Source organism: Calliopsis andreniformis, chromosome 9, assembly GCF_051401765.1.
Source record: "Calliopsis andreniformis isolate RMS-2024a chromosome 9, iyCalAndr_principal, whole genome shotgun sequence".
In the NCBI taxonomy this organism is placed as follows: Eukaryota; Metazoa; Arthropoda; class Insecta; order Hymenoptera; family Andrenidae; genus Calliopsis; species Calliopsis andreniformis.
In genome coordinates this window covers 2,917,203-2,937,271 of record NC_135070.1, presented here as the reverse complement: position 1 = coordinate 2,937,271, position 20,069 = coordinate 2,917,203, and the positions used below count along the sequence as shown (strand labels likewise).

The window sequence follows — 20,069 nt, the reverse complement described above, 5'->3', positions numbered from 1 at the left end:
ACATGACTGCTAAATAACTTTTAATACACATAGGTACATATTGAGGAATTCTTCATTCGTAGTTGAAAATTGAGAATTACAAAAATCATCATCTATATGTTAAATAATTTACCATAACATATTAATTTACTTCTAAGCTTATAGCTGAATTTTAAAACACATTATTTATTGCATTGTTAGTTTCTTCTGGCATGTTTCATGAAGTGGAGAGTTGGATCTCTAAAGAGCCCAAATCGTATTTCACAATGGAACAAAAACTTCTTCAGCTGTCTTATATCTCATCCTGGTTTAAGGAAACCATTACATAGTCATAGTTTCAATAAACAAATTAAAATCTCATTAATATAGAGAAAAGAAAATAAGATAATTTATGGTCATTTATGGAAATGTTACAAAGTGCATATAATATTAAAAAATACAGAAAAGATGAAGCAAACTTTTATTTAGGTTCCATTTCTTTAACTATATTTATCCAAATGCGAATTTACTATGCACCCGTAACACATAAAATTACTACACATTTTTATCATCTGTTTTTGTAAAGCGCGTAGATTCCAAAGAAGATCAAGTGGCTCATTAAACACGTTCGCAACGTTACAAATGTAATTTATCAGATCTGAACCCATTACCATTATAAAAACAATATTCAAGGTGCACTTCCCCAAGACCAAATCCTACGTAAGCTAAAGAGGAATCTCCTCTACTTCTATAAAGGCAGAAATCGTGCAGAAACAGAGGGAAAAACGTCGCCTGGAAACGGTCTCGCTTCGTTCTTCCGTCGAGAGCGAAAATGTGACCTCTGGTTCGTACTTTGGCGCGCGACCAAGACACGCGTGGAACGTGCAGCATTAGGCATGCTTATTAGCAACAGAAGTCGAGGAGAAAGAGAGAGAGATAAGACGAGCATATCCACGGTGCGTGCAACCTGGTGCATCAGAAATCGTCCGAGACCAGTCGCGTCGGCGCGGAAAGGGCAATAACGCGAACCGTACAGGTGTAACTGCTCGGCGAATAACTGGACGCACACGTGCCTTCACTGATGGGATCACAGGAGTTTTGTTACCACGAGCGGCAGTGGTTGGCCGGTCGCGACGGTTGGTCGACTGGCTGGCTGGCTCTCGCGCAATTTGCATGATTCTCCAAGATTAACCTTGGACACTGGGAATGATTACGATGCCGATGCACGACAGCAAACGAGGATTATATCGTCGCCTCGTATTGACGGACATGTAAATTTGATGTGTACCTAGTGGTTGAAGAAATCGGCGATGATTGCTTGTACTTATCGACCCCTCATTTTGGAATCATTTACGGGGGAAAAGCAGGCATACTGATCTTGGTTTTCTTTTACATGGTTACACTTACTGATCTTCGTTTGAGATGTTTCATTTTATTTTCTTCTTAATTTGGAAAGAGAATGAAAACCTTGGTTAAGGGAAGGACAGGGTTGGGTAATTGGCTTGAACTTTTTCCAGTGCTTAGATCGTCTAACATTAGAACTACAGAAAGTGTTAAAAAGTTAAGTACAATTCTACTTCACGTACATCTTATTCGTTACAAATGTTATTCTTCTCTTAGTTAAGGCTAAGTACAATTAAAAACCATGTAAATAAACGTTATTCCTATAAACTACGTACTTTTCTAAAAACCTGCAGTTTTTGCATACGGTTAAAAATAGGCATAATTTAACCTCTGTAGTTCTAATGTTAATAAAATATAAACGCATAGATTGACTCGGATGTATACAATATTATACATATTATACATATATTTGTTAAAAAATTGAACTGACAAGGATTAACAGGACTTATAAGGATTATATATATTGTATATGTATATATTATATACATACAATTTTCTTCTTTGAATGTTTCCGTTTCAAATCATATGTTAACTCTTGTCCAGTTTCGTTAATGTTAATCCTTGTCAGTTTAATTTTTTATATTTTATATAACAAATATCAGTAAATAAATTACAGAAATTAATAAATAAAGTAAAAAGTTATAAATCGTTTGTAAACATACCACTACTAATTATTTCTTATACCCAATAGAATGGCAGTACAATCGTATTAATACTATATCATTTGAGGAATTTATGCAGAAAGTAAAATGTGTTAAAAATTGGAATATAAATGTATTTAATAGTTCGTAAGTTACCGTATTATTTACACAGAAATCTTAGCTCTTATTTTAAACACAATTTTCTAGGGTATAGAGTTTTTGGATCTAAAAGTAATTATAATCGCTGTAAGCATATGACTGTAACAGCAATCCTTTTCTATCTAATGGATAAAAAGACAATCAGTATAATCTATTTCCAACGATGTATCCCAGTCTACACTAAATCAGGTGTACCATAATGAAACGTGAAAGAGAAATGCAGTTTATTTTCAGTAGACTTCTAAATATCCAGTATATTTTAGATTTTCACATTATAAGCTCGTTACTATACCTACTAAGGCAAACCAAGGTTTATTAGCCATAATTTGTTTGATGATAGTTTTAAGACAGTAAATAAAAAATAAAATATAAACAGCCAAGTAAATATTAATTAAAATAAGCTATTAAAACATAGAGCTGTTTAGTATAGAATTACTGAGCAATTCCGATTAGCCATATCACTTTAAGATTACCGTGTAAATTACCCTGTATTCATGAATTACTTTAGGCAAATGAATTTTGCTTAAAATAAAGAAGAACTATATTACTTTCAGCAGCAAAATAAGACAGTAGAATAGGTTTAATCCTTTCGTGACCGAATAGTTGCGTTTAAGCATTTTTTACCCTTGTCTTCGTTTTGTTAATTAAGCTTCCAACGTAAATCTGGGTACAATAGAAGGGAAAAAAATAAGTAGAACATATACGTTCCACTAATCACAAAAGGGTTAATAGATCAAAGAAAGTGTAAAGCTTGCCTTAAGTAGTCCATTTTCTGATTTCAGGGATCAGGATGCGGTGGATCGGTTACGTGGCCACAATTCTCTGGTGGTCGGGCATCGCCAGGTCCCTCAGCACGCTGAATCGAGGTCACAGTCAGTAATACTCCTTTTGGTGGTTTAAACACGATTATTTCAGTAGCTCTTACGCTTCTCTCCCCGCAGCTCCTCACGTTGCCTGACTTTCTTCACCTCTTTCATCCTTTACAAATGTTGCACGCCTTTAACTGAAGCTAATTGCCGCATAAATACGCATCTTTATTTTGCGCAAGCATAAAATGCAAATACGTAATTAGCCGGCAAGTATCGTTCAGCATTCGAAGATATTCTGTTCTCTATACTCTTGTTCTTCAATAGCTTTCTCCTCCAGTAACAGATATCTAATACTCCCCAGTTACTTTTGGACTCACCTAAGCAATGAAGTTCCTTCGATTCGCTTGGAAAAAGTGAGAAGCGAACACGCCTCGAGCCTCTCTTATTTATACACCACTTATGCGTTATTGCTCCTAAAATCCTGCACATTCACGTGGTTCGATGTATTCAGTATAGTAGGCCATTATCGACGATAATGCTATCGGTCGAGCTTCACCGTTACTTGATCGTCGTAAAAGAAAGAACGAATTATTTAAAATCAGACGGTTAGCTCGCGCGCCGCTTATTTATCGCGTCGAATAACTGTTATTCAAGGCGTTTTACGCTGCTCCGCGGATAATTATTTATTTCTCCTCAACCAAGTAAAAAGCAGCCGGTTCTGATTTCATTACAGCCTCAACGTTCGACCCTTCGCGCTGCCTTTTCCCTCCGCTCCTTTTTTCCTGTCCGCGTTTCGCCTTTCTCCCTTCGCGCCCGTCTGGAGGCTCCCCCTTTTGAATACGCGCGACGGTTAATTGGATGGATGGAACTCGGTCAAGGTGCGTGACGGTCACGCTCGATCGTGGGAAAAGAAAAGCAAACGGCGGGGGCGACTTTCTTCTCGGTTCGAGGAAGCACCGGGAAGGAACGCTACTGGAAAATGCACGCCTCTTTTCTCGATAATCCCTGCAGTCCCTGGAAGAATTTAATTCCCTGTTTGCGATACTAATCGCCACACCACGACACTAATTGAGTTTCGGAACCAGCGAGATCGTGTTTTAGATACTAATTGCGATGGCCTTGCGGTGGTACGTAGTAAATTGGAACTGTTTTTGCGACTGGTTTTGATTTTAATTAGGACTTCTTTTCTATCTAAATTGAGTCTGTGATTAACATTATGAACTGGTGGATGATAAGTACTACGTTGGTAATCATCTCCGGAAGTCAGTCACAAATGTTTATATGTATGCATATGGTTTAAAAATTAGAATGTATTTAGAAAATAAATGTACAATATACAGGATGACGCATTTGAAGTTTCGCATGTAATTATCTCCTAAAATATAGCTCGTTTTAAGAAATGTTTTAAGTAAAACGTCCATCTAGAGAAAATTTATGACTATCAAGATGTCTCCCTCGAAACAGGGTAACTTTTATTTAAAACATTTTCTTGAAACGAGCTACAGGAGATAATTGCATGCGAAACGTCAAATGATTCATCCTGTATATAAAAAAGGAAACATTAAAAAGAGGTACATTTTAAGAATAAGATAATTAGAGGTGATAGTCTGTATTTCAATGAATATTTCGCAAGTATTAAAATACTAGAAAATTTTAAAAATTCGAAAATGTAAAACATAGTCAATTATAGAATACAGAAAAATTCTGCAAAAAAGGAAAAATACGAAGTGTTAAGAACACGTGACTATCTAAGAAATAAGAAAACCATAAATTAAAGTACCACATTACAAAAGATACTGTAGTTTAATGGGTAGGTACTATAGATCTACATAGTGTATATAGACTTTTATAACTAACTGTACGCACATAACTTTGAATTACTGTCTGTAACGCTTTTAACAGCGTACATGAAAAAAGTATCGCTTGGTAAGCTCTTTGTTACTCAATCCCCTACCTCAACCCTTACCCTTATAAACCTAGCAACACTACCATCTTCCAATTACTTCCCCCAAGATAAATGAAGAAGTTTTCCTTTAATTAACGCGAACCGGTCTACAAAACGGTGCAAACATATTTCTAACGGAGAAAGCGAGACCGCGAAGGTAGACACCGTGAATCGCGTTAATTGTCGTAGCCATGCTCTTACGCTGACTCGGTTAACGACCTGGCCCAGGTTCCACGCACTCCTCCGCCGCGATGATTAAGTTTCCTTTTTCCTTCCAGAAGCCTTTTTTCGTTTTTCTCTCATTTCACGCGGCCCGGGTCCACCTCGACCAATCGGGTACACTTTCACCGAGCACTTCGACCAAGGAGATTTAATCTGTGAACGTTAACACTAGATTGCCTAAGCAAGTCATTTTGACTGCTTTTGAATTTCAATTAAGAAAATAATGATTTAAATAATGACACAGCTTCTTATAATTTTGTGACTTTTTCTACAACATATAAATGGGTTAATTAATCATTGTTGTTGCCCCCCCCCCCCCCCCCCCCCCCCCGTCCTTCACTTCCGGAATATATATGTGTTATACCTATATTGCCGAAAAGCAGTCATTTTGACTGCTTGGAAAAGACCAGTTCGATAACATACAAGTTCATGATAAATTGTCGATTTCGACATATTCTTGATAAGTTGCAGTTGTTCAATAACTAAAGTTATTGTTATTGTTATTGTTATTCGTACTTGTTATTCGAATCTTTATGCCAGGCCTGGCCACGCGCTTTGTTCCCTTTGAACGCGCTGTAACGTCATTCAGATGGGAAGGAGGATCTCTGAGTGTGAAATACCTTTTTTTTATTGTTAATACTTATTAATAACTTGTTATATGACTGTAAGTGATATAAAATATATTAAAAATTACTGTTAAACAAATTTCTTTGCGCATTAGTTATTTTTTCACAATGCAGTCATTTTGACTGCTTTCAGGCAATATAGGTATATACTAAGCTCCCGTCTTTCTAGTGTTAATAACGTTCCAATTACAGGCTGGCCCGTTTGACCCGTTGTGCAATCTGTTAATTAGCGATTCTACCAAAATCCACGGACAGGATCGTCGGATAGAAAGTACATATCGACCCCGTGTTAACGCGAAGAACGATTATTCCTCGCCCGTGTCGCGACCTCGCTGGACTCCCGGAACGATTCCGTTAATTACAGAGGGAATTGCATACGTCGAAACCCTTAAACGGCTGCTTATCACGCACCATGCGTTCGCGGATGTGGGTCAACCTTGGAGCCGTCGGACCTCGAGTTGCTTCCCTAGTTGAACAGAAAAGTGAACGATAATTAAATACGCGCGACATGTAGAAATCACTTGTGTTGGATGCCGTGAAGACTGAAGCTAAAGCTATGTCTCTACTGAAGCGACAGCATGCAACATTTTCTCGGCTCTTGCTGCCTATAGAGAAATATTTGGAGTTTGTTCTGATTTCAAGTCGACGTTTGTTGCTGGTGATAGAAACACGAAGAAACCTAGAGAAATATTTGACAATAAGCGGCAAGTTTTTCAGAATACAAAGAACAGTAGCAAAAAGATTCTCGTATTGTTGCTTCAGTGCAGATATATAAGTATAGCTTAAGATTTTCGCAAGTGTCGGAAGGTGTAACTTAGAATTTTTACAAAATCTTATGAAGACTCTTTAGTTCCTGTTATGCTACACGAGGAAACGATCAAGGGTGCGAACGTATTACTATTACGTCATATATAATATAGCAAATTTATTTCGTATTATAGTGGAAGAGATTTAAAATAAAGAAAAAACGTCTGCTCACACTATGAATTTGCTACAACATATAATATGATTTCACGTGTCGTGATAGTTGTGTGTCGCAGCACCCTAAGCCTGGTCGCACATTGAGAAGCAAAGGACGCAGGCAATGCAGTCACAGTAAGGCAGGTTCTTGTAATGAAAGAGAGCGCTCATAACTCGAAGAAAGACTAGCATAATGCAAACAAAATTCTGGGCTGCGCTAGGCTGCTACGTCTCAATATGCGCTCGGTCTAAAGGTTACAAAAGAAACCGTGTTCTCGTCGTGGTGTTTAAAATTTGAAAAGATTGTCAAAGTTTCAACCACATATAATAGTGGTGACCAAACCTTATAGCAAGGACCATATTTTGCCTATTAGAAGTACTCGAAAGCCACATCCTTTATTGGGACAATATTCAATACATATGAATATTAATAATTATAGATGCAATTAAAATATACTAGTGATATCACCATTGTGTTAGAGACATATACGTTTATGTAAATATGAAAAAAAGCCTATTTAAAAACTGTCTTTTTGAGAGAATGATTTTCTTATAAATAAACTAGTTTTAATACTGATAATCAAAACCCAGGAACTACAGTAGGTATCTAAAAAAGCCTAAAATTCTTAGTATATTTTATATTTATTTATGTATAAATACACATAATATTTTAGTACTAATTAATTACTAGGGTAAGCCCTATATATTAAAAACAGTACTAAAAAATTTCTTGAACCTCGTTTCTTTAAAGTAATAAATAGATAACTCTCTTTTTAATCCTTTACGCCATGCTAATTCTTTACGACATTACCATTTACGACTTATATTCAAATGCTACTATAAAATATAAATATTTTATACTAATAATTACTATTAAAGTTGATAAGATTTATTATCATTAATTAATAATAATTATTTTGTATCAAATACTTATGTTTAGTATATGTGCTATTTGAATAGGGTTCAAGTATAAAGCATGAAAATTAACAATATAAGTAATTCAGTGTTTTCACATCTCATGTCTTTTCGGGAGTGCAATGATTCCCTTTTTTAATCTCTTTCATCTCTTGCAATATCATTAAAGTTCCTCTACTATTAGAAAATTCAACAGAAGTTTGTGAACAAAAATTGATTTACACGTAATAGCTGCTTTTGTTCCACCTCACTACTCCCACAAGAATACAAAGAAAACAAGATGAAATTTGACTTGGAATTTCAAGGTTGAAAAACTTATACGTAAAAATTTAAGATCCCTATCGATTCAGATGTCTAGTTCTATCCGTGAAAGCGGCGATGATTACCTTTTCTTGCATTTTATACACGTTTTGTGTTTGTTGGGTTCAAGATCGTAATAGGCGTCGTTAAGAATCGATTCTAATCTAGACATAAATGCTCCCATTAGTCGGTAGGCTTAATTGTATGTTTACTGGTCTACTTTGTCGATATTCTCGAGTTCGCGACGCGTGAAGCACGCGTTCGGAAACGAACGAGATCGAGCACGTGAATCAATCGCGCGGAATCCCCGTTAATTCGGTCGATGATTTGTAAGAACCATAGATCGTTCGATTGGATGGTAGTTAACATCCGACCCTTAATTTGATCACGAAATTAGTTGATAGATCAATAAACGTCTTCTAAAATAATATCTGGTAGCTTCCGCTAAAACCCGCACAGAAATTATGGAATTTAAAGGAAAACCTCAAAGAAAAAATCGAAAACGTTTCTAAATATAAATCAAAAAACACAAATTAGCAAATCCGAAACTATATACTGTCAATAACAGATCCTTGACCTTTTCTACGATCCTTCACACATTCCTTGGAGTCCTTTCAAGATTTTCCATTTTTCTCAATCTAATTTTCCCAATACACCTTGCAATAACAAGCTCACGCGGTCTAATCTAAAACTTAAAACCTCTGTCCACTGCGTGCAGGTTACAAAATCACTCCAAAACCTTGTCGAGTGCCAGGCCCTGACTTGAAGGAGGGCACGTGCATGTTCGTCTGGGAATGCATTAAATCGGAGGGTACGCACGTGGGCGTGTGCGTGGACACCTTCATGTTCGGCAGTTGTTGCGTGCACAACTCGACTACGAACGCGATCGCCGCGTCCCATCAACAACATCAACACCACCATCAGCCCCATTACCATCAGCAACACGTGTCGTCCTCGTCGGAGCCGCTGAGGCCGACTCTAGCCGAGGCTCTGGGTAGCGAGGCGACCAGGCCAACGATCACATCCCTCTCCAGCTTTCTCGTCACAGACGCGAGCACCTCGAGACCGACTCACCATCATCTATCCGAAACGTTCGAGTCTTCCGTAGGGCCTGGCAGACCGCACAAACCGTTGCCTGCTGGCTCTGGTAGGCCGTTGCAAAAAAGACCGCATGCGAAACCCACGTCCGACCACAAGGATAGAGTCCAGACCTCTGTGGTGCCGAACGGGTCGAGCTTCTGGGAGAAGGGGCCCCAAAGCTCGAAGAGACCAGGCGCTACGGATCTTTGGGAGAAGGGCCAGCAGAGCACCAAGAGGCCTGGAAATTCTGAGCTCTGGGAGAAAATACTCCGAGTACTAAGAAACCAGGTTCTTCTGATGCGTGGGAGAAAGGCAGTCAAAGCACTAAGAGACCAGGGTCCTCTGATGCATGGGAAAAAGGCAGTCCAAGCACTAAAAGACCAGGGTCCTCTGATTCGTGGGAGAAAGGTACTCAAAGCACTAAGAGACCAGGGTCCTCTGATGCATGGGAAAAAGGCAGTCCAAGCACTAAGAGACCAGGGTCCTCTGATTCGTGGGAGAAGGGTACTCAAAGCACTAAGAGACCAGGGTCTTCTGATGCATGGGAGAAGGGTACTCAAACCACTAAGAGACCAGGGACCTCTGATGCGTGGGAGAAGGGTACTCAAAGCACTAAGAGACCAGGGACCTCTGATGCATGGGAAAAAGACAGTCCAAGCACTAAGAGACCAGGGACCTCTGATGCGTGGGAGAAGGGTACTCAAAGCACTAAGAGACCAGGGACATCTGATGCATGGGAAAAAGGTAGTCCAAGTACAAAGAGACCAGGGTCCTCTGATGCGTGGGAGAAGGTTACTCAAAGCACTAAGAGACCAGGATCCTCTGATCTGTGGGAGAAAGGTACTCAGAGCACTAAGAGACCAGGATTCACTAATCCTTCGGAGAAGGGTGACCAGAGTACGAAGAGACCAGGGTCTGATGCTTCGGAGAAGAATTCTCAAAGCACCAAGAGGCCAAACACTTCATATGAGAAGAACTCCCAAAGCACGAAGAGACCAGGTTCCGATTCTTGGGAGAAGGACTCTCACAACACAAGGCTACCAGGTTTCCAAAGTACCAAGAGACCTACCATCACAGATTCTGGGTGGAGCACTCAGAATACGAAAAGACCCATTTACGAAGCTCAAAGTCCTCAACAGAAGACTAGACCTGATGACAGTCAACACACGGCTATTAAAGAGCAGGAAACAGTTCAGGATAGCTTCCAGAGTCATCATCAGGGATTCAAAGATAAGGTGGATACAGGCCATAATACATTGGTGATAAGACTGCCTGGGAAGGAACATGCGTCCAATGAGGATCAGGGAATTAGGCCGAGCAGACCTAACAACCAAAGACCTTTTGAGTCGAGACCTGACGACGAGGTGAAAACCGAAGACGCGGACCTTAGTGTGCAGGAATCGGTGCATCGACCTAGCGTTAATTCGGTTGACGAAAATGTAAGCAGACTTTTTAATTGAGTTCTTATTTGAGATATCCATCTTAAAAGGATCAATCTTAAAGTGTAATCTCACTTTGTATCAAATCTATGCCAGTTTGTAAAATTTCAATTATATAGAAATATTTAACAATTTTTCAAGTATTTAAGTATGCAGATATTTAAATTTTCAAATGATTAAGTTTTCAATTATTTCAATTTTTACTGTGCGTTACACTTAAGATATTCTACATAATAGGAGCACCATTTATTGTAGATGATAATGAAAAACCTGTATCTATTAAACTATTAACTTGATAGAAGAATTTCACTTTTAATCTGGTCAAGTATTTTGGAATAAATACTACGAGTAGTATGTATAACGATAAATTACTTAAAGGTTGAAAAATGTTCGGTCTTCTTCTATACCAGGAAACTGCGAAGGAACCTCACTCCAGTCTGAACTTCATTCACACCGAGCGCCCACAATGGGCAACTAAGCCAGTGTCACCGAAACCCACGACGGACTTTTCGAAACCGTATTTTTCAGTGAAGACAACCACTTACCGACCAATCTCGATAAACGACCAAGCAGATTCTAGACCCAATTTCGTCTCGAAACCGAGCAGCTTGAGCACGTCCACCAAGGGCTCATCTACACCATCCACAACAAGTCACTACAATGGCCAGTCTACCACCAGGTATTCGACTATGTCCGTACGTTTCATTCACAGTTTAATCGAAAAAGTTCTATTGTTAAAATTCGGCAATCTTGATTAAAATAAATAGAAGCTCTAGAACTAACTATGATAGCAGAGTTCAATCAAGATCAAGATCAAGAGTTCAATAATCGTTTAGAATTTGGTAAAATTGTATCTACTTCAAAAGAGTGAGAAGCTGCTTTTAGACGAGATCGATGTCGAAGCCATATTTGAGTACTTGGCTCGAAAGAAAAAAGAAAGAAGGCCTTCTACTTAGTGATAGTTTCAAACTTTTCTTTCATTCTAGCGCAGCCGGATCCGTGCCACAGACCTCTCACTGGCAAGTTACCACAGAGCCAGCGTTCGTCACGAAACAGAGACCATCCTCGTCTACTAAACCAATAGGTACCCTTGAAACCGCTAAACCATCGAGCATCAGTTCTCATTTCTGGTCAGAAAACAGCTGGACACCACCCAGACCGTCCTTGAAACCGCATTGGACAGACAATCCTGGTCTCTTGCAGAACGGCCCTGAAGGATTTCCTCCGCGACCGAGTTTCAAACCGACGGAACCGCAAGAAGTATGTTGAAGTCTTCTTTGACGGACGTTAACGATCGCTTCGTGACGGCACTTCTTTCTTATCGTTCTTTTGAATTATTGAGTATTCGTAAAAGAAACTTGACACTACGAGTGGTTCGAGTACGGTATTCTCTCGTGATCACAGGAGAACGTGTCTCTCGCTATAGATTCATCAATCAAAGTTTATCGAGAAATCATTGTTTTAAGTATCTAGATTAGTTTGGTACTTTTAAACAATATCAATTACACATATTCTTATTTTAATTTTATTTTTGCCATCAATTTCCGATTTCTAAATGATAATTTTGAAAATAAATGAAGTAAAATCACTGAAAACAAAGGATAATACTATTTCAATTATTAAAATCATTCTTAATTTTCTGTAGACATAATAGATTCAATTAAAATTGATTTGTATATTTAATAACTGATCTGCTTTCAATGCGTGACTAGTCGAGTAGTTTGAATATTTAGGTATTTCCACGACTTCAAGACTTGAATTTCACTCACTTTATTTTTTCAATTCATTTATTCTGATTTGCCTCCAAGATTAATCGATTCTTAAACCTACTGTTTGAGAACGTAAGTTAACTTCACGCATTAAAAACTAAGGGAGAATGTTCGCTGCTGTAAGGATCTACATTATCCAGATCAATGTCTTAAGACATTCTACTGCGTCATAAATATTTTCAAGCCTAGTATTTACCATGCCAATATCCGCATAATTCAAATACCCCTAAAGCATCGTTACTTTGAATCAGCAATATCGTAGTAGAATACTCGAATTTTCTTTGGTACATTAGAATACCTCCTCGTAAAATGTCCAGCAGCGGACGAGAGCGAGGAATCCACGATTCGCGAACGCCTTCCACGCGTCGTTGATCATATTCGCAAAAACGTCTCGGCCCATTCAGCCGATAAAACGCTCGACAAAATATCAGATCGCAGGATCGGTGCTGCCCCATCGTGGAACAACTTTATCGCGTTACATCCTCGATCGAGGAGCCAGATGCCGTGTTATTAGATTCTATCGGTACAGAAAAGGAACATCGTCCCAGAAAGAAATGCCGGCCGCCTTTTTACCATGGATACTGTTAATCGCGACAGAGAGGCGGCCGAGGCCTCCGACTCGATTACACAGTCCATTGAGCAGCGCGTCACAAAGTAGAGAAAACTACGGACGATTTATAAAATGAATAAACGCGTGCTCGGAAAGGCGCCAGGAATACCGTCGGTTCGATCGATCGATCTCCACGTCGTCCTGATGCGTTCTCCTTTTTGATAGAGCACCGAGTTCCACAAGCCCCTCGGCTCGGCGCACTACATAACTACGTCCCACTTCGAGACGTCCGCAAGGCCGAGACCCACGAAGAAGCCCACAACCTCCACCACGACCACGACCACGACTACCACCACCACCACCACGACCACGACGACGACCACCACGACGACTACTCCCAGGCCCAACACGACTGTATCCAGTGCCGAGGCGACCTCGAAGACGGGCTCCGTGCCGACGGTGTCAGCCGCAGCCGAGAGCAAAGGCATGCAGTGCGGCGTGCCGCCGCTGTTCCCGCGACCGGAAACGAGGATCGTCGGCGGCAAGGACGCGCCGTTCGGTCGATGGCCTTGGCAGGTGTCGGTACGACGCACCTCGTTCTTCGGCTTCTCCAGCACCCATCGATGCGGCGGCGCGGTGCTCAACGAAAACTGGATCGCGACTGCAGGACACTGCGTGGACGAGTGAGTATAGCAGACGGGGATGTTGTTAGGTAACGGGTGACGTAAGGTTCTTCTTGGGTTACTGGCTATGGTAATAGAGTAACTCGATTTGTTGCTCAGAAATCGAAACGATTAACACTAAAACTACCGAGGCTAACGTATGATCGTTTTTATTGGATTATAATAGAAACTTCCGTATCCGAACTAATAGGGAAAAAAGTGGCTGAATGATAGAATTTTCAGATAATAGAGCAATCACTTTCTTTTGTATTAAACTTCATTTATTTAAGTAGAAATGAACAAAAGTGATAGTTTATTTCAATAGCTAGGGATCCCATATCCTTTTAGTTGCTAAATCACATAGGCGTGTAATTTTCAAAGTAACGTTTTTGTATTTAAATATCTGAAATTGTAGATTTCTCGACACTATATATTCTTGCCAATTTCGTTGCACTTTCACCACTTTCGAGGTTTTTAATTATTTTGAATTTCGCTTCAACAGTTACAACTAAGCATTTCGGTTGCATATCATTATTACTGAATTATCATACTTAGAAATTCATCGGCCAATCACAGGAAAATATGTATTACATTCTATGTAAATGTCGCTACAAAAATTAGGAGAGTTCGAATATTAGGATATTTGTATATTAGTGGTTCATAGGAACAATGAGTGATTACATATTTCTTAAGTTTTATTGAACATCAATGAAAACAGAGTACAATATGTTTACAAAATAAAATGTTCATAAGGAGTGTGTATTAGATATTTAACTGCTCTGGTAGTTTCAGTGTTAATTATTTAATCGATTGCTCCCAAGACCTCCCACCACCATATTGGGTTTATTGAATCCTGGAAAACTATACGAGCAAAGGTTCGAAGCTTCAGGATCAATGAAACCATTAAAATTAAAGCCTGGACTAGGCTTTAGCAATCAAAAGTAACAAGTTCCATATTTCTTATCGGATTTTGACACAAACACCGCCAATTGATTCCTTGTGCTCTTTTCAGTTAAAATAATACGAAATGCGATATCATTCGGATTATATTCAGTTGTTATGATCCCATGGAACCGACAATAAGCATAAACGTTCATTGTTGCATATTGAAACTCTACAGCCTATAGTAGATATTAAAAAAATACTGCTGATGAGTATCTCATGCTTTTTCAATGAAAATCATACCATATTACGCAAATTCAGTTATTTTTAGTGAAATTTTTTCGAAATTGTGCAAATACTTTTTTTACACAATTCTATTAAAGGTCATCCCAATTATGTTATGTTTAGCGTTTTCTTCATCAGGAGAGCACATAGAATCAATTGATGGAGGTTCCATTGAAATCTAATAAGAAATACTTTCGATTGCTAAGGTTTAGTGCTATACTTTTTTTTTATCCTTCCACATTAAAACACCTGGTTAGGAGACTGCATACAAAATTAGTGTCTATATCCAATTTATTATTCCGGGCTGAATCCACAATTGAAGAAATTAGGGGGAATTCCCCCAAAGTCGGACAGTACCTAGAAACTGACATTAGCTACATCTTTAAAAAGTAAAACTAGACAAAACAACCAAACTGCAAAAGTAAAGAGGATGTTTTTCTCCATCTCTTTTGCAGTTTGGCCACTTTGTCACGTTTCATTTTTCAAAATTAAAGATATAGCTGATCCAGTTTTCAGTAGGGGAACTCCCTCTAAATGATTCTTATTGCACTTTAGTGATTGGTAAAGAGTATTACAAATTCTGGTATCCAAAATGTTAACCAGAGGTAGTTCCTCGTGGAAGTTATCTTTGTTGCATTTGCAGAGAAAATATGTTGTTCTGTTGTAAAAGACAAGGAAAATATTGACATAGAGGAACCATGAAATTTTTATGAAATAGGATAAGAATAATTTGTATGTTGGAGTAAAATGTCCACTCCAATTGCTTATTTAAAAAAATCTAGTTTAAAGTAAACCTTTGTCCTTGTTTTACTATTGCAATTGTACAGCATTATCTTAAACAGTATGGTATAAAAATGATGAGATATTATAACAGTAATGTGCGAATTCATTAAACACAGGGATTATTTATGATTTTCATACATATGCGGCAAAAATTAATTGATTTTATATTAAAAAAGCGCAAAAATTCATTAATATCAAAGGGGGATACATTTTTTATTAACAAATTAATAGAGTGTGTTATAGTACATTTTTATGTATTATAGTATATTTTTATGACTAATAAAGTACCAATCTTCTATAAAATAATTTGGTTTCAAAGTAATTCACACAACAGCTTAATATATTGAAACTACTAAAATTTTGTGATGAAAAAGTAGTAATCTACAGAAAATTCTCAACTTTTTAGTTTCTTAATCTCTGTATGTTATAAATGCATACCTACTTCTCATACTAAACTAAAAATTCAGTTGATAAATACTCTGTATTTATGGCTTTATCATACTAGCTAACAGCTAAGCTAGATATCTAAAAGTATTTTGTTCGATTTTTCAAAACTATCCATTTGTACGAAAATAACACCCAGTATCAAAAGTCCGCATGCATCATTTTAAGGTTCACAAAGATAATGTACCAAAACATGGTTAACGCCTGAGTACACATAATATAGTGTCGCCATTGGGCAACATATGTACGCGCATGTATATCCTACTTACGTTTCTACGCTTTTTTGCGATATACATGGACAATTTAAAAACATTTTGCTATTTCTGAAAAATCATATTTTTAAAACAAGAAACCTCACTGTTTTAAACATTCCTCGTTGAAAACACTTTTATTAACATACATTCGAAGCTCACAGAGGGTTATTGAAATACAGTTAACTCATTAACTTCGAACGCGCATCTTGCTCCACTTCATCTCTTTCGATTCGCCTTTATATTCAATCCCGAGCAACTAACCACCAATCATAGTAAAAGCAAATCTGCCCTTGATCGTGTTCCAGCCTGCTGACTTCACAGATTCGGATCCGTGTGGGTGAATATGACTTCTCCTCGGTACAGGAGCGGCTACCGTACGTGGAACGTGGCGTAGCGAAGAAAGTGGTGCATCCCAAATACAATTTCTTCACGTACGAGTACGATCTTGCACTGGTCAGACTAGAGAGCTCATTGACGTTTGCTCCTCACATCTCGCCTATTTGCCTACCAGCCACGGACGACCTGCTAGTGGGCGAAAATGCGACTGTCACTGGCTGGGGGAGGCTCAGCGAGGGTGGTACATTACCCTCAGTATTACAAGAGGTAAACTTCAAAATTAAATGAAATCATTAAGCATCGTCCTTGGAATTGAGAATATTAGGAATTAAGTAGTAATTAACAGGAGTATATTCTTCAGATGGGTACTTTGTAGTGAATTATATATAGAAATACTCGATAAAACAGTGTGTTCAACTCCATACAACTCTAGTATTTCCTCACTATAGACTCGTCACTATTCTTTTTAATCTTTTGGAACTATTTAGTCATTGAGTTTCCTTCAAATTACTATTTAACAAAATAAACGCGTTTGAAACGAAGTATTAACATCTAAATTGTCGTCAATTTAGGTCAGAGTATGTTTTCTACTTTATTTTTGAGTCGTTACTTGTATCAAGAGGTGTTTATAGCCAGTAAATACTTTCTTGGATTCTTTTAATGATCTTCAATATTTTTATATTTGATACCGGTGTACAGAAACAAGCCAGTTAGCTACTAGTTTACTAATGACCCATATACAAGGTGTTCAACGACATGTGCCAGACATTTTATAGTGTAATTCTAAATGCTAAGATAAGACGAAATTGCGTTTCAGACTCCGTTTTCAAGTTATTCATTGTTGAGAACGCGCTTAAGATAAGCGTGAAATGTTTCTGACTTAGAATTTATTCTACTGACTTACACTGCCGCTCATAATTGTTGTCCATTTGCATTTAAGTCTGAAAAAGGAAATAGTCTACTTAGAAGAGAATACAAATTTTTTTTTCATTTGATAGCACATGTATAAAGAAAAGAATTATGTTTTCATAGTTTTAAAATTTCACCAAAAAATAAAAAGTTATTATATTTTCTTCTCGTCGAAAAATCCGCCACACTTCTTTATCGCGACAAAATGTTTACATAAATAGTAACCAGCTCAGAAACCATAGCTAAAGCGTGATATGTCTATATATTTGTGTAAATGAAGACTACGAATTATCACTTGTCGAACTTATCAGATTCATCAATAATGGATAGGAATATATTTTTTTATAATTCTTATTACAAAATAACTAATATCATCAGTTTCGTATCGTAGAATTAATATCGAACATACGAAATTACTCATACTATGTGATTACTGTGGTTACAGATTCATAAACAAAACAGATATCAAAATTTGATTAAAAACTACAGGTGTCCTAACACTTATAAACGAGAGTGCAGGTCTGTCTGACCTGGCTAATGCACACTAACAGTAGAATAAGTCTCAAACCAGACACATTTCATGCGAATTTAGAGGCTTCTGCATTAATGAATAACTCTGAAACGAAACTTTAAACGCATTTTCGTCAGTCTTGATTTTCGCTTTATTTTGACATGTAGAATCACCCTTTACATGAATCGCTTCAAATCTGTGCGACTAACAATAAGAATAAGTGGGTTTAAAAGGGTTGAAACGAATTAGAATAGATTGAGGATGGCTCAAATATATTTAAAAGAGTATAAGCAAATCAATATAAATTTAATGCTCCAAACGAGTGAATAAGTTAAAACAGTTATCTGAAAATCAAACTAATTCTTTAAAAACTCTATATTTTTGGACATTAATAGGTTAACGCCGAATAAAACTAAAAAAAATTCATGTATGCATAACTGAACATTATTTTTCTCATATTCGTACAGTTTCAACAATCTGTGAGTCTAACAGTCTGATAAAAATGAAATACTACATGTATAATACGTAGAGAGGCTTTAAAATAATAGAGGTATCACATCATATCAAGAGATTCAGGATCGCATATGACATCCTCCTTTAGAGTCTTTTATCTGTACAGTACGTATGTATTAATTTGATTATATTCAAAGCAATGCATTGCTTCATCATCAAAGTAATCAAAGTTATGCATTGTAATTCAAAATTTCTTGTTTAAAATTTTATATAGTGAACAATTTTGAAAATACACTGTTTAATATAATTCACAGAGAATAAACTTACTAGATTCAGGTATTTGATACAGCACTAAACTATGCTTCGGGACCTTAGCTTAACATATGTCAATTTATTATGATCTATGTTTAACCTCTCGAAACGTGTACAAAGCAGCCACTGACAACTTTTGCTATATTTTTTTAGAGTCTGCCCCGTACTATACCTTAGCCTTAATAGCCTAATGTTAACCCTTTAAGATCCGAATTATGTTAACGTTATTTTTTTATCATATTTTTTATTCCAGTTACTTGAAAACCACTCAAATAATACACATGCTGAATATAAAAATTTTTTGACAAAATAATTTACTAATTAAGAATAACAAGTAATGATATTAATTACTAATGTAAAATGTTAATATCTATACTATACAGTATTACAAAGAAATAGGATTTCTTATACTTTTTTTACAACATTTTAATGTAAGTGTAACACTGTACATTTCGTTTCTCACAGGTTTCCGTGCCTATAGTGAGTAACGATAGATGTAAGTCAATGTTCCTGAAGGCTGGTAGACACGAGTTTATACCAGACATATTTCTATGCGCCGGCTACGAAACTGGAGGTCAAGATTCTTGTCAGGTACGCCATGAAATTGACTTCATCCTGATCTCTAGCCCATTCACAATCCGAGAATTCCCTTGGAATAAGCCGAAATACAATTCAGTCTTGTCTGAAAAGGATCTTTCGTATCTCTACTTTAGGGTGACTCGGGAGGTCCACTTCAAGTCAGAGGGAAGGACGGTCGATACTTTCTCGCTGGCATCATATCCTGGGGAATCGGTTGCGCCGAGGCCAATTTGCCAGGCGTGTGCACGAGAATCTCGAAGTTCGTTCCTTGGATCCTGAAGAACGTGACTTGACCCGGTTTTCTTGCGCCGAAATCTTGTCGAGCAGCTTAGCGAAACGATTTCTCAGAGTCTTTTTACGAATGCCACTCTGCACGTTTCTGTGAACTCTTAGAGGATTTCTTCCGATGGGACACGAAGAGGTTCTATGTAACGATCACTGCCAGACGCCGAGCAAGGCTCGGTGATTGATGATGTTGATTATCGTAGAAGGAAATCGTCGATCAGGCGAGACGAAAGCTATTTCCTCTTATGGGAAACGATGGATCATACGAAACGAGAGCTTCCATCGTGATAGAAGCGGATTTTAAACGCTTTAAATGACGTGTCTGTCGAAGATGGAAAGATAAGTGTCTTCCTTCTCAAGGACGATGAATTTCCGAAGTTTTTAGGAAACTGTTCAGCCCGAAAACTGCCGCTCAGGAAGCGAGGCCACTCGAATGCTATTTACAGAGGCTGCGAGGAGTCTCGTCCGTGAAACGGGTGCACGAGATCATTGCAGTCGGAGTTCCTGCCTCCTTAAATGATGCCCCGTGTTTGTAGTAATAGCTCGCACGCAGAACTGTATTTATATACATATATAAATATAAGTAAGATAATAATA

At 37.8% G+C, this 20,069-nt stretch overlaps 1 protein-coding gene across 1 annotated transcript; it reads left to right on the top strand.

Moving 5' to 3' along the window:
• The first annotated feature begins 2,952 nt into the window (after positions 1 to 2,952).
• LOC143183115 (uncharacterized) lies at positions 2,953 to 19,480 on the top strand. The gene is given in 9 exon segments (XM_076384542.1): positions 2,953 to 3,034; positions 8,658 to 9,281; positions 9,284 to 10,458; positions 10,869 to 11,137; positions 11,445 to 11,718; positions 13,003 to 13,460; positions 16,393 to 16,690; positions 19,074 to 19,199; positions 19,322 to 19,480. Coding segments are annotated over 9 exon segments (3,465 nt in total).
• Positions 19,481 to 20,069: the final 589 nt, after the last annotated feature.